Here is a 14,442-nt window from a genome sequence, read left to right as displayed (position 1 = left end):
CTCCCTCCTATGTCTCTGGTATCATTGAGGGCTTTTAGGGCATGTAGACTTTTATAAAGTCCCCAGCAAAGGATATTCCCTTGTAAGGTACAAGGAGTGGTTAAGGTAACACGGATAAGGTAAAAAAGAAAGGCTGAGAAGAAAACAATGGAATTTACTGTTATAAAGGATTATTTCCTTTAAAAAGTATGGTCATCAACCTAGAGACTTACTCCTCCAATATCCTGAAGGCATAATCCCTCTTGCCCCTTGTACTGTTTTTAGGCTCAGTGATGGGAATGGAATTAATTAATTGTTTAGCTCAGTTCCCTTAGAGCAAAGACCTACTTCCAAATCCATAACCCTTCAGGTCCAGACACCCTGGCTTCTCAGGATTCCATGCTACACTGACTAGCTGCCCCATCCTAGTTGCAAGCCTGCCTTTCCATGGTTTGAACTCTTAGGTCCTCTGAAGATCACCTCCAGCACCTGAAACTGAAGAGGGAAAGTAACACAGAACAGAAATATCTCCAAACTCATTTCTTGGATTGGGGGGGGGGGAAGATTAGGGGAAGGACCATCTTCTCTTCTTTCTGCGATTATACTTGGGTCAACTGGAATCTTCAACCTGTCAATATAGCAGATAAGAGTTATGAAAAAGAGCAGCTGAACTACAGGGAACTGCTCAGTTTTGCCAGTTTAAAAGACAGGCAATCAAGGGAGGCTTACATAGTATGAGAAGACCTCCATGTTCTGCAATTTAATTGGTTTTCAAAAACTCTTCATTGCTATATGTTATTCATATGGAACAACTCCAGATGTGCTCAGGTAACACAAATAGAAACAAAAATTTTGTCTTTGCCTTCAAGAAGTTTAAAACATTTTAGGGGAAGGGGGAAAAAGGAAAAGGTATCTAAGAAGGGAGATGGAGATTAGGGAGTGGAGCCAGAAGTAGGGCCAGGTAAGTAGTGAAGGAATGAGTCTGACTGGCTTGAATACTTACTCAAAATGAAAGTTCTAGTCACCATCAGGTTCAGTGAGTAGCAGGGGAAAGGCTTTTATCTTCCAAGATCAGGAGGTTATTGGGATGTGACCAAGAAGTTCAGAGTCAGAAGCAGACCCTTCTGATTTGTTACTCTCTTCTGTACATTCTATGTGCCAGCAAAATTGGGCTATTTGCTATTCCATATAAAGAACTGTCCATATTCCATCTTTGCACTGACTGCTCCCTTTTCTAGACTATACCTCTGTTCATCTCCTCTTTTGGAATTTATTTTCTTTCAAGTTGCAACTGAAGTATACCTTCCACAGAAATTATTCCCCTTCCCCAAACTTAGTATATTAATTTTATTCATTTATTTATTCAGTATATACAAAGATAGTAGTATACACTAAGTGTAGACACTATATATACTACATGGTATAAGGTGGAACAATAATAGAGTGCTGGGCTTGGAGTCAGGAAGTTTTGAGTTATCTCTGGACTCTGATATTGTATAGAGGATTGCTGAAGCTGATGCTCTAACTTTCTGACTTTCCGTGGAGATGAGCCTGAATTTAGCATAAATAAAATCCACATAGGAGTATCTCTTTTGTTGATTTGTTTGGTAATCATCACCAGAACCTAATAAATGAACCCTGAGTTAATTTTTATTATATAGAACATCAAAAATTAAAGTGATATTTACAGATTGTCAGATTTGTGCCTCTTCTGTCATACTCTGTCAATGTGATTGGTTAAATGGGCTATCCAGGACCAAAGGTCATTTTACATTTTTATATATCATGGATTATTACTTTTAGCAAGGTGAAAAGATTCAGATATGATCCTTGCCATTGATTAGACCTAGGATTAACTTAGTAAATATAGAGAAGCTCATCACTAGTTGACCATTAGAAGATGAAAAATGAATCCGTGAAAAAAGCATTTATTAAAAGGATTTACTATATGTAAATAAATATAAAAAACAAAAGAACTTACTTTCAAGGAGCTTATATTCTTCCCCCACCCCCAAGGCAATAGGGTTAAGTGATTTGCCCAAAGTCACATAGCTAGGTAATTATTAAGTGTCTGAGTATTTGAACTCAGGTTCTCCTGACTTCAGGGTCAATTCTCTATCCACTGTGCCACCTAGCTGCCCCAAGGAATTATATTCTAATAGGGGAAAAATAACTTTAGTGCAGTGATACCCAGGGAACATAATTTTGGTCCAGAAAGTTATATTGATGAGGAATTGGAACCTCTGGGGAATAGATTGGCAAATATCCTGAAAGAATAATGGCAAAGTTGATTTGATCATGGTTCCAGAACTAGAGTGAGACTGGGTATAAAGAAAAAGGTTCATGTTTAGAAGCAATGAAAGTTTTGATTAAATGAATCACATTTAGGTAACAAATTTAGTCAAAACAAATCTCTCAACCAACATGTATTTGTTGAAAGTTTGCAGCATATTTGATGCCCTGGAGAGTTTCAAGAGAAACATGAGACAGTGACCTGGTATTGAAGGAGCTTACCAATCTATTTGGAGAGACAAATCTAAAATCCATGAAATAGTGATGAGATGGTATTCCTCCATGAAGCAATGTAGAATGGAAAAATAATGATTTTTTTTTCACTTTTTTTTTGGGGGGGGGTGTCTTTCCTCGTTTCCCAACTTATATTTGTTGGATCATCAAGATCTGGATGAATGTGAAATACCAGATATCTGTGGACCTGGAGGACAATGTATGAATATTCCTGGAGGCTATGAATGTTATTGCAAGGATGGATACCTTCCCTCAAATGGGACTCAACCTTTCCATGATATAAGAGATGGTACATCATGCACAGGTAAGTCATCATGTGAAGGTATGGATAGACTCATGGGGATACTTGGCTACTTTGAGTTACCTATCTTAAAGAGTTATTTGAGTATATAGAAGTATCTACAAAGAAAGTTATACCAAGATTTCAGATGGAGTGTTTAACCAACTCAAAAGGAAAACTATGGTATATTAGGAAACTATGGTATATTAATTATTCGTATACCCCAGTGGAGAAGGCAGTGTAGCCTAGAAGATAGAGAACTGGTCTCAGAGTCAGAAAGATCTGAATGGAAGTCTCCCCTTCAACATATAAATGCTTTATAACTCTGGGAAATTTTCTTATTCTTTTGGTGTTCTAGGAAAGTGCTGTCAAACTCAAATAGAAATGGAGGCCAATAAATTGTTCAGAAATATTCCCCAAAACTACATATTAACATTATATATCTTTTATTGCATTTTAATTTATTTTGTTAAATATTACTCAATTATATTTTACTTTGGTTCAGCCCCACTCTGGGATGGCACAGGTAGTATGTTACCTTCTGCATGTTTGACACCTCTGTTCCAGACAATTAAGAGTATTTATTGTGAAGAAAGTACCCCCTGGCATTGGTATAGTAAGCTTTCTCATCCTGCACAGTGAAATGATATCAATGAAGTAAATCCCTAATGCAAATGAACCCTTCTAATTCCTAATTGATCTAACATATCGAAGCAAGAATAATAAAGGGTGAAGGGAATAAGCATTTCCAAAGCACCTACTGTGTGCTAGACACTCTGGTAATCACTTTACAAATATTATCCCATTATGAATCTGACAATAATCCTGGGAGGTGAGTGTGATTATTATCACCGTTTCTCAGATGAGGAAAGTGAGGGAAGCAGACGTTAAGTGACTTGCCCAGGACAAGTGTCTGAGCTCATATTTGAACTCATCTTCTGACTCCATGCTCAGTACGCTTTTCATTGTTCTACCACAAACAGCTAATAATTGGTTGTATAATAAGTAAGACTTGACTCTGTAGTTGCAGATATATGCATGTGGTTCCTTTGGGAAGTTAGAATGGAATGGTGGACACACACTTAAGAGTTCCCAGACAATTGTTGAAATAGAGCCAAGTTGTCAAGCCAGAGTGAATCCCTTCATTTGAGAGGAAGGTTTGCTTTTGCCTTTGAAGAATCCACTCAATGACTTATGTGGCAGGATTCCTGTAGAAATAGTCTGTGAGACACCTCCAGAGATTCCAAATGGTTATGTCATAAAAAAAAATACACCTCTAGTCTGGGTAGCCAAGGTCATTATGCTTGTAAAAAAAGGATTTTACAGTGATCAGGAAGAGAGTATGACAAATTGTACCATTAGTGACACCTGGCGCACCAGCCAAAATGAGATAATTTTTACAAATTTTGGGGAAATATCATGGAATTCAGAACTCATTGCCTGCAGTTGCTTCCCCATTCCTTCCATACCTCTTGTCACAGTTTGACTTGAATTGATTAGCTCAAGTAAACAAAAACTTATTAAGTCCTTACTTTATATAAAAAAATGATAACAAAAATAGTGGATATGACTTGTGCTTTTTTGAGATGCTTACTATTTTTAATTTAAAATAGTAGTCCCATATTATTTGGAGCAGCTAGGTGGCAAAATGAGTAGAGTTCTGGGCCTGGAATCAGGAAAATTCAAATTCAAATGTGACCTCAGACACTTAGAGCTGTGTAACCCTGGGCAAGTCATTGTTTTGCTCAGTTTCCTCATCTGTAAGATGAGTTAGAGAAGAAAATGGGGAAACACTCCTGTATCTTTGACAAGAAAACTCCCAAAGGGGTCATGAAGAATTAGATAGGACTGAAAAATGACCAAACAACAAAACAACATTATTTGGGTCCAACTGCTCTTTCCATGTTTACCTCTCCTAATAGCCTCTCATATGTTCTATATTGTGATTTCATCCAAAGAGGAAATCTTGGGTAAGGAAACTTTGCTAATTCAGATTGCCAACTTCTGTGATGATGCTTAGAGTTACCTTCCTAGAGCACTGCACATTTATAAATGACTTGCCCAAAGTTTCACAGTCAGTTTGTGTCATGGACAGGATTTGAACTTGGATATTCCAGCCTCTAAAGCTGACTCTCTACTGGTTCTATATCAACCCTAGACTAAACTACTTTGATATTCCTTAGCTGTACTCCATTCTGTACCCCAACATTCTAATTATATTCATAATGTTCTCCTCTGCTTGGCCATATTTCTACTTGGCCCATACCCTGGCCCAAAGCTCTACTTGGTGAAATCCTGCTTATCCTTCCAGCTTAGCTAAGAGGCCACCTTTTCCATGAAGCCTTCCTAGATTTCCCAGTCACAAGTAATCCTACCCCCTTTTGATTTTTTTTAGGGTTTTTTTTTTTTGCAGGACAATGGGGTTAAGTGGCTTGCCCAAGGCCACACAGTTGGGTAATTATTAAGTGTCTGAGGCTGGATTTGAACTCAGTTACTCCTGACTCCAGGGCTGGTGCTCTATCCACTGTGCCACCGAGCTGCCCCCCTTTCTATTTTTATAGCATTTTGTACTTTTCTTCTGTGCTTTTTTTTCCACATAAGACTTTAATCATATTATTTTCCCTTACCTATCCAGATTTCTTCTCAAACTGCCTTTAATCTTTAAATTGTATGCAGTGCATTGCATTGACTTGCCCAAAGTCACACAGCTAGTAAGAGTCTGAGTATGAATTTGAACTCAGGAAGATGATTCTTCCTGACTCTAGGTCTAGCATTCTATCTATTGTGCCTCCTTCCATATACATAGTAGTTTAATGCTCTCTCCCCAATTAGAATGTGAACTTCTTGAGAGCAAGAACCTGGACTGATTTGCTTATAAATTAATAAGTGGTCAAGCTGAGATTCAAAGCTAGGTCTTCTGATTCTAAGTCTTCTCCTTACATGTTACTTTTGTATTGCATTCAGATACAACAAGATGGCATAGAATGTTAGAGTGTGAAGGGACCTTAGAGATTATCACTAGTTTAAAACCCCTCACTTTACAGATCAGGAGGCTGAGACCCATCTTGGTGAAGTCCCAAAGTGAGTTATTATAAATGGAAAGGAAGTGTTGGAAACTGTTTTTTTCTATCTCTAATGCTCATTCTGCTGTACTGTGTTATTTTTTATGATTTGACACAGTGCCCATCATCAAGCCAAGAACTGAATCTCTTGGCATCCCTTTTTTTTCCGACAATTACACTGGGAGAATCTCCTTCTCATAAGCATCATTCGTGTTGGATACAGCTTAGGAAAAAATGTAAATTTTGCTTATGGATATGGCTTCTTGACAAGCAGAACAGATACTTGCAAAACAGGTTTTCTAATGTGCCATTTTATTTCATTTTAATTAAAGAAAACAGTTTGGGGGAGGCTAGGTGGCACAGTGCATAAAGCACCGGCCCTGGAGTCAGGAGTACCTGGGTTCAAATCTGGTCTCAGACACTTAATAATGACCTAGCTGTGTGGCCTTGGGCAAGCCACTTAACCCCATTTGCCTTGCAAAAAAAAAAAACAACAAACCTAAAAGAAAACAGTTTGTTGATGTCTTTTTTTAAAATACATCCCAACCATTTCTCAACATATCCCTCCCAAGAAAACTCTCTATTATAACAAAGAACAGTAATTATGCAAAAATAATCAGCAAAATAGCTGTTTGATGTATGCAATATTCTGCACTGTCATAATTTCATTTCTTTACCAAAAATAGGATAATGTCTTTCAACTTCTAGAATAAACATTTAATATGAACAAATAATAATAAATTTTTTTCAGGTTTCTTTTTTTTTTTTTGCAAGGCAAATGGGGTTAAGTGGCTTGCCCAAGGCCACACAGCTAGGTCATTATTAAGTGTCTGAGACCGGATTTGAACCCAGGTACTCCTGACTCCAGGGCCGGTGTTTTATCCACTACACTACCTAGCCACCTCCAAATAATAATAATTTTTAAAAGCTCCTTACTACCAGTTTATTCTGTGTGAAGTGCTAGGGATGGTGGTTGGGAAGGATGTTTTTTCACTCAATCTATATACACTTAAAAAGTAACTAGAAGTCACAGAGATGATGGGAGGAGCCATAGAAAAACTGATTATCATTGTTGCTGGGAAGGGCTGTCAATGTTGATTTGTTTATTCTTCCCCTTATAGTAGGTGGGAAAATAAAATGGGATGGGGTGGGTGGGTTAGATGCTAGCATATTGAAACTAAATATCATGGACTCTCTAATCAGGAGTTTTCATTATTTTTATTTTATTTATTCATGCATATACTTTCTTTTATTATTCAGTTCATTTATGTTTTCACATAAAGAAACACTAAAAATCTGGGAACAGGGGTGGCTAGGTGGCATAGTAGATAAAGCACGGGCTTGGAGTCAGGAGTACCTGGGTTCAAATCCGGTCTCAGACACTTAATAATGACCTAGCTGTGTGGCCTTGGGCAAGCCACTTAACCCCGTTTGCCTTGTAAAAATCTAAAAAAAAAAACAATCTAAGAACAAATATGAAATTCACATTAATGTTTACCAGCATTTTCAAATTTTCCTACTTATGGACAAGTGTTAATATTCCTTTCTATTATTATTTTTTTTAAAAAAACACTAAAGAGATCATGGGGCCCCTGCCTCACTGAAGACACTTGATAGGTGACTATTGTAAATATTGTGAATACATTTGTCTTTTACTTACTTCCTTTTTTCTATATAGGATTGGGATTCAATCAATTAATGTTAGTTGTTTTTCTGTCATGTCTAACTCTTCATGACTTCATTGGGATTTTCTTAGCAAAGATATTGGAATGGTTTGTCATTTCTTTTCCAACACATTTGAAGATGAGGAAACTGAGTCAAACAGAGTTCAGGGATTAGCCCAGTGTCACACAGCTTATAGGTGTCTGATACCAGATTTGAATTTGGGGAAATGAGTCTCCTAACTCCAGGATGGGTGTCTATCTGCTGTGTTTCTTTGTTGCCCTTAACTGTAATTAGGATTACAAAATTCTAGGTCCTAGTTCTAATTCTGCCATTTAATAATCATATGACCTTGTACAAGAGACAATTCATTGGAATCTCAGTTTTCCTTTCTGAAAAATGGGGATACTTGCTCTTTTATCTCATCTAAGTTCTGAGGACCAGATAAAGTTCTTTCTGTACTATAAAGCATTGTGTGAGCAGTTAAGATTATTAATCTTTCAGGTAATCTTATTAATCTTTCTAGGTCATGACAATCCACACCAATTTTAGAAGCTCAACTGTGCTTTCAAAAGTCAACTGAAAAGAGGAAATATAATAATAATAATAATAATAATAGGCTTTAATGCCAGATGCCTTAGATATGTTATCTTTTTTGGTCCCCACAGCAATTCTTGGGGGGGGAGGGGATACTATTGCCTCCATTTTATAGATGAGAAAACCAAGGTAGGGAGAGGTTAAGTGATTTGCCAAGGGTAGCAAAGATAGTAGGTATTTAAGGTGGGATTTGAACTTAGGTCTTCCTGATTTCAACTTCAGTCCTCTATCTACTACACCACCTTCCTCCATCCTTTGGACATCATTGACTAAAAATGAACAGGTCCTGGGGATACATATTTTCATTTTTAACTAAAATTTGTAAATTTTTCTAATGTCAGTTCTGCCCAATTTCTTCAGGCCTTGTGTCCATGCTAATATGGTGGTGTGAATAATATGATTTGTGGGGAGCATTTGTTCTATGTGAAATTACAATCAGGTCTCAGTTATCCATAACTATAGAACTTTGGGAACTAACATAGACATCATGGGGATAAGAGGCCTTTGGTCATTAGCTCTGATTTGTAGAGTGGTATAATTTGTGGTTATAAATAAGTGAAAAGGCAACTGCATTCTTCTATGGAAGGGTTTGGAAAAATGAGCATCTTTCTGTATGTGGAGTTTTATTTGGTCGTTGAGACAAAAGAGAGGGTAGCTAACAGCTAATGATTCTGCAGAAAGCTTCCTGCTGAAAAATCCTCTGCAGAGGAAGACTCTAAAAGGGAGAAAGTATGGAAGTTGGCAATAAAATGAAGACAAAGAAGAGAATCCTCCATAAACAGGACTAACATTTGAATATTTTATTCCTTTGACAATTAATCTGTTGTTCAGATGTTTCAGTTGTATCTAATAGTCCATGATCTCCCCCCCCACTTTTTTTTTTGGGCAAAACTACTCTTAAGGGTTTGCTATTTCATTTTATAGATGAGGAACCTGAGGCAGGGTCTTGCCCAGGATCACACAGCTAGTAAGTTTCTGAGACCAGATTTGAACATGGGAATATAAGTCTTTTTGATTCAATTCTCTGTCTACTGTGCCACCTAACTACCCCTTCATAATCAATACTAGCCTTTAAATTTGGCTTGAAATTTAAAGTAGGCATGGATTGCTAGACTTGATGGAGCCAGAAAGAAACTCTCAGCCAGTGAAAACAAGGGATAAGCAAAAGACAACTATATGCTCCATTGGATTCCATATTATATCTTAAGAATTAAAAGAATACCTCAGTACCTCGGGACCTTGAAATCCCCCATGGTGGATTGTCAGTAGTAAAGGGATAAGAGTTGTACAGGATGGGCGGGCACAGATAGACTATGATTGGCAATGTTGGAAGAGTTACCTACATTGAGAAGGTCTATGAATACAACAAAGAATCGCTGTAGCAAAGAAGAAACTCAACTTCATGATCCAACTTAATAGTTAAATTAGTAACTTAATTGCTGAGTTAGTCCTTGGATTTTCCCTTGATAGACCCTAGGTGACCCACATGATTCACAAGCCTGGTTGGCTCAAGAATCTTTAGAAGATGATGATATATGACTGTTGAGGATATTCAAAAGAATATTCTCTTGACTTCAAAAGCAGTTCCCTTAATATGATTTTTTTAGAGTTAGTGAATGGCTTCCACATGATTAGTTTCAAGTGATAAACATTTTGCTGGATGTATAAGTTCTGATGTGTTTATTTAAAATGAAAATAGCGAATCTAAAATTCAAAGAAAGCCAACCTCAATACTTAAAAATCAAATATTGCTTTCCCTAGTTTGATAAAAGTCTTTCTGTAGAGTGACTAAGGAACCAAAAAAGAAAAATGGGCAGAATTCTTTCTCCTAATCCAATTCATTGAGTTGGTCAAAATCTAGCACAAGAGTACATGACAGAAATTATACCAAAGAATGTTTGTATAAAAAATATTTATAATTATTCCCTATCACTCATTATAGTCTAGTCACATTGATCATTTCTAACACAGCATATTCATGCCTTTGTACAAGCCTTCCTCCAAATCTGGAATGTACTTCTCCTTACCATCATTTAGAATTCCTAGTTTTCTTTCAAAATTCAGCTCAACCTACTACAAGAGACCCTTCCTGATTTACATATCCTCTATATCAAAAATGCCTATAATAGGCATGACACTTGGTAGGCATTTAAGTGCTCAATTGATTAATTGAAATCCAAATAAAATACTTGACTACTGAAAGGGGAGGCTATCCAGAGGGACACATTAGACCTTTTGCAAGTGGTGCCTTTATGTTTTTAATGTTCTCATGATTTTTCCTCCTGTTTTGTAATCTCCTCCCCCTACAAATCTACTTCCCACTCCAGTCCTTGTTTTTTTCTTCTTTTCTTTGTACTGCAGCTGTGGACTGTGGGATTTTGCCTTCATTCCCAAATGCCTCTCCAACTCTAATGAACAACACTACATATGGAAGTCAAGTTGTGTACAAATGCTGGAAGGGTTTTGTGCCAGACGGCCATAGTCCTGTTGTTTTTTGCAATGCCCAAGGACAATGGGAAGGTCCATCTCTCATGTGCAGAGGTAAAGGGAAAAGAATTCAAAATAACCTTAAATAAAAAAATAAGCCCTTCCAGAGCTAGAACAGGAGATCTCTCTAACCAAGAGTGTGTTTTCTGGGGACAGGGTGGGAGAAATCTTATCTGTGAGAGTGACTTGTCTGTCTCAGTAGGTTGTATCTTTCTGAATGGCAATTGGAAATACTTTTCCACTCCAAAGACATTTGTTCTAAAGGCTCACATTTATAGGCACTTGCAAGTTTATAACAACCCTTTGAGGTAGGCAGTGTCCAAAAGATTATATCCATTTTACAAATGAGAAAGCTCAAGCAGAGTTCTGACTCAATTTAGAATTCTTTCCATGGTACTAATCTGAATAAATCTAAGAGAGCATTTAAGGGACTTCTCAACATTGCCCAGTTAATCAGAATCTTTATTAAGCACCTTCCTTGTGCCTAATTCTGAGTTAGGTTAAATTAGTTTAAATTATTAGATTTGAGGCAACTAGGTGGTACAGTGAATAGCGTGCTGGGCTTTGGAATCAGGACAACTCTTTCTGAGTTCAAATCTGGCCTCAGACACTTCCTAGCTATGTGACCCTGGGCAAATCACTGAACCTGTTTGCCTCATTTCCTCATCTGTAAAATGAGCTGGAGAAGGAAATGAAAAAAAAAAACACTCCCAAATGAAGTCTTGAAGAACTGGACACAGCTGAAAACATCTGAACAGTCATAATAACAATGTATTCAGTGATGGTAATATAAATTAAAAAATGACAGAGTCCCTGCTTTCAAGGATTGCTAAAAAGTGTGAGCCCTGGTACTTAAGTTCAGAACTTACTTGAAGACTTTTTCTACTAGACCTGTGTGTTCCATTGTCCAAAAAACTGAAGGAATTCCCTCAGCACAATGGACAAACCCTCTATGGTGGATATACATTAGGAGGGAGAGGAAAGTTGCATAGGACTGGCAGAGTTGGAAGGAGTACCTACATTCAGGAGGTCTAAAGATCCAACAAGAAATCTCCAACAACAAAGAAATTCAAACTTGTGATTAATATTAATAATTAACTTAATAACTTAATACGAATTTTGGATCATAGGCTAAGCTATTTTAAGGAGAATGCATTAAATAATATACTGAGAAAAATGCTATAGTCTTTGCCCTCAATACTTTAGAAGGGTTATGAGACAAATATATAGATAACTGTAATAAAGCTATACCATAATAGCTAGCATTTATACAGCACTTTAATTTTGAAAACACTTTGAAGATATCATCTTATTTGAACCTTATAAATATCTTGAGAAGTGGGTATATTATTCTATAGTAGGTTTCATCCATTTTATCAAGGATAAAACTGAAATAGATAGAAGTGACTTGTCCAGGATCACACAGCTAATAAGTTTCCAAGGCTGATTTAAACTCAGTCTTTCTGATTCTGAGGAAGCTAGGTCCCTCTGGCATAGTGCATAAAAAGTGCTGGACCTGGAGTCATCAAGCCTCATCTATCTGAGTTGAAAACTGGCCTCAGACAGTTACTAACTATGACACTCTGGGCAAGTCCCTTCCCCCTATTTGTCTCAGTTTCCTAATTGGTAAAATGAACTGGAGAAGGAAATGGCAAATTGGAAATGGCAGAATCTTTGCCAAGAAAACTCTAAATGGAGTCACATGGAATTAGCTATGACTGAAAAAGTAAACAACTTCTTGACTGTAGACCCATATCTCTATCTACTGTGCTAATCTTGAACTTGCTGTATTTCTTAGTATATGTCGACTCCTAGGAGGTAGATGAGTGAGGGAGGCTTCCAGTAAATCTAGGTTCCAGATCTAGTCCAATTCCTACAGGGTTCCTGGACTTTCTTCCCACCCTCATCCTCTGGATCCAGTCCATTGTCTGGGAGGTTAAGGAGGAAGTTCTTAAGAAATTGGTATCATAGTTAAGATCATGCCTTGGATTATTGTTCCAGACAAGTTTTATTCCCCCAGCATCAATAAATACTGACCTATCATGTATGACAGTTAGAAAGGAACACCTAAAATCTTTGTTTGACTAAAACATCATCTATTACAATTTAATGCATCTTACTTAAAAAAGTACAGAGAAGGGAATCATAAATATCTTTATAGTGATGTCTTTAAGAGTGATGAGAAGCCCATAGAATTGTAGATTTAGAATTGGAAGGGATTTGAGATCATTCACTTCAATTTCTTCATTTTATTGATGTAGAAACTGAGTCAAAACAAATCCGAGATTGCACAGGTTGTTTAATGGAAAAACAGAAATTCAATCCAGACATTCTAATTGCAAATCTGGAATTCTTCTTATTGCACCATTTTGAATGGAGACAATTCATGCCATCTGTTTTGGGTTTTGTTTTTTGGCATTTAGAGGTTGAAGTGAGAGCCAGCATTATCCCCAAATATTTCTTATCCAAGACACTCTTCTTTGTATGATATATCATATTTCCCCATGTATAAGATGCTCCCAGATAGAAGATGCACCTTAATTTTGGGGCCCAAAATTTGAAAAAATATATTATATTAAGTTATTGAAATCAAGATTTATTCATCATGAAATTCAAGGACCTTCTGTTCATAGCTTTCAGGCATCTTTTGGGCAAGTCTGGTGAATGGATGCAGGCTTAGGTAATTCCGTTCCATGAACCTGAAGCACCAGTTATGTCCTTGGAAATCAATCACTTCTTTTTCATCAGCAATTCTACTTGCCTCCTTTCTGAACTATCTTAGTGAACACAGGAATTCCAGTGGCCCTTTGCTCTTCAATCCAGTTCTTCAGTTCCTTCTCTAACTCATTTGGCTGACTTGCCTTTCATGGCATTCTTCTAGCCTCTCATGGCATTCTTTTGCCGTGATATTTTCAGTTGGGTTTCTTCTTCCCAAAGCCAGTCTCAGATTGTTTTCTCAGTTGGAGGAGGACCAAACTGATCTTCAGCAGCATGATTCCTATTCACTTTTGCAAACTGGACCACTTTTAACTTGAATTCAGTACTGTATGAAAATTTTTTCTGAGCCATTTCTGGACAGGACGTGGCAAAATGTAACCTAATATACCAGTAACAAATACGAAACAGTGGGTGCAAAGACAACAAGCACGAAAAAGTGGGAAATGCAACTAAAAAATCTACAACTGCTGTATGATGCTTTCAGTTTTTAGACCCCAAATTTTTTGAAAAAGGGTACATTTTATACATGGGGAAATGTGGTAATAAATGTGGTCCCTCCTTTTTTGTAGTATAGTTTTCTAGGGAACAGGAATCAAGTCCTTGGAGTTTCCTTTATTCAAACAGGTGCTTAGCATTGCTGTTTTAAAGCTAAGAAAGGAAGTGTGGCATCCTTGTGCTCTGAACTGGAAGTCAGGAGAATTAGGTTATTATCTCAACTCTGTTGCAAAGTGGATTTTTCCTTGTCATTTAATCTGAGGCATCTAGGTGGAGTTGTTATTAAAATATTAGATCTAAAATTAAGAAGACCTGAGTTTGAATCCTACCTCAAACAATTTTTAGCTATGTGATTCCTGGCAGGTCTGTTAAGTTCTGTCTGCTTCAGTTTTCTTGACCATAAAATATGGATAATAAATAGCACTTCCTCCTGTGTTGTGAAGATCATTTACAAATGAGATATTTGTAAAAAGCTTTCCAAAAACTAAATTGCTTTCTCTGTGTGTTTTGTCTCTCATTTTCTCTTTTCTCTCTCTGTCTCTCTCAATATCTATATGCACATGTGCATGTTATTATTATTAATGTCAGTCTTCCTGAGCCTCATCAATGAAATGGAGGTTGCTCTAGATAATCTCA

General features: G+C 37.1%; 1 protein-coding gene across 16 annotated transcripts in view; it reads left to right on the top strand.

Annotated features, from left to right (window-relative positions):
• SUSD1 (sushi domain containing 1) overlaps window positions 1–14,442 on the top strand; it is a 396,750-nt gene that overhangs the window by 100,738 nt on the left and 281,570 nt on the right. For 11 of the 16 annotated variants that reach the window (XR_012472619.1, XM_074207538.1, XM_074207542.1 and 8 more), the window contains 2 exons: window positions 2,657–2,809; window positions 10,468–10,647. The exons of 3 other annotated variants lie outside the window; for them this stretch is intronic. Coding sequence is in view for 12 of the 13 variants with exons in the window: in XM_074207538.1 (XP_074063639.1) it covers window positions 2,657–2,809; window positions 10,468–10,647 (333 nt within the window). In the remaining variant the exon portion in view is untranslated. The remainder of the gene's footprint in view (window positions 1–2,656; window positions 2,810–10,467; window positions 10,648–14,442) is intronic. 2 more of the 16 variants (XM_074207547.1, XM_074207543.1) reach the window with 1 other exon arrangement.

Source organism: Macrotis lagotis, chromosome X (genome assembly GCF_037893015.1).
Source record: "Macrotis lagotis isolate mMagLag1 chromosome X, bilby.v1.9.chrom.fasta, whole genome shotgun sequence".
Lineage (NCBI taxonomy): Eukaryota > Metazoa > Chordata > Mammalia > Peramelemorphia > Peramelidae > Macrotis > Macrotis lagotis.
This window is presented reverse-complemented; position numbering and strand designations above follow the sequence as displayed.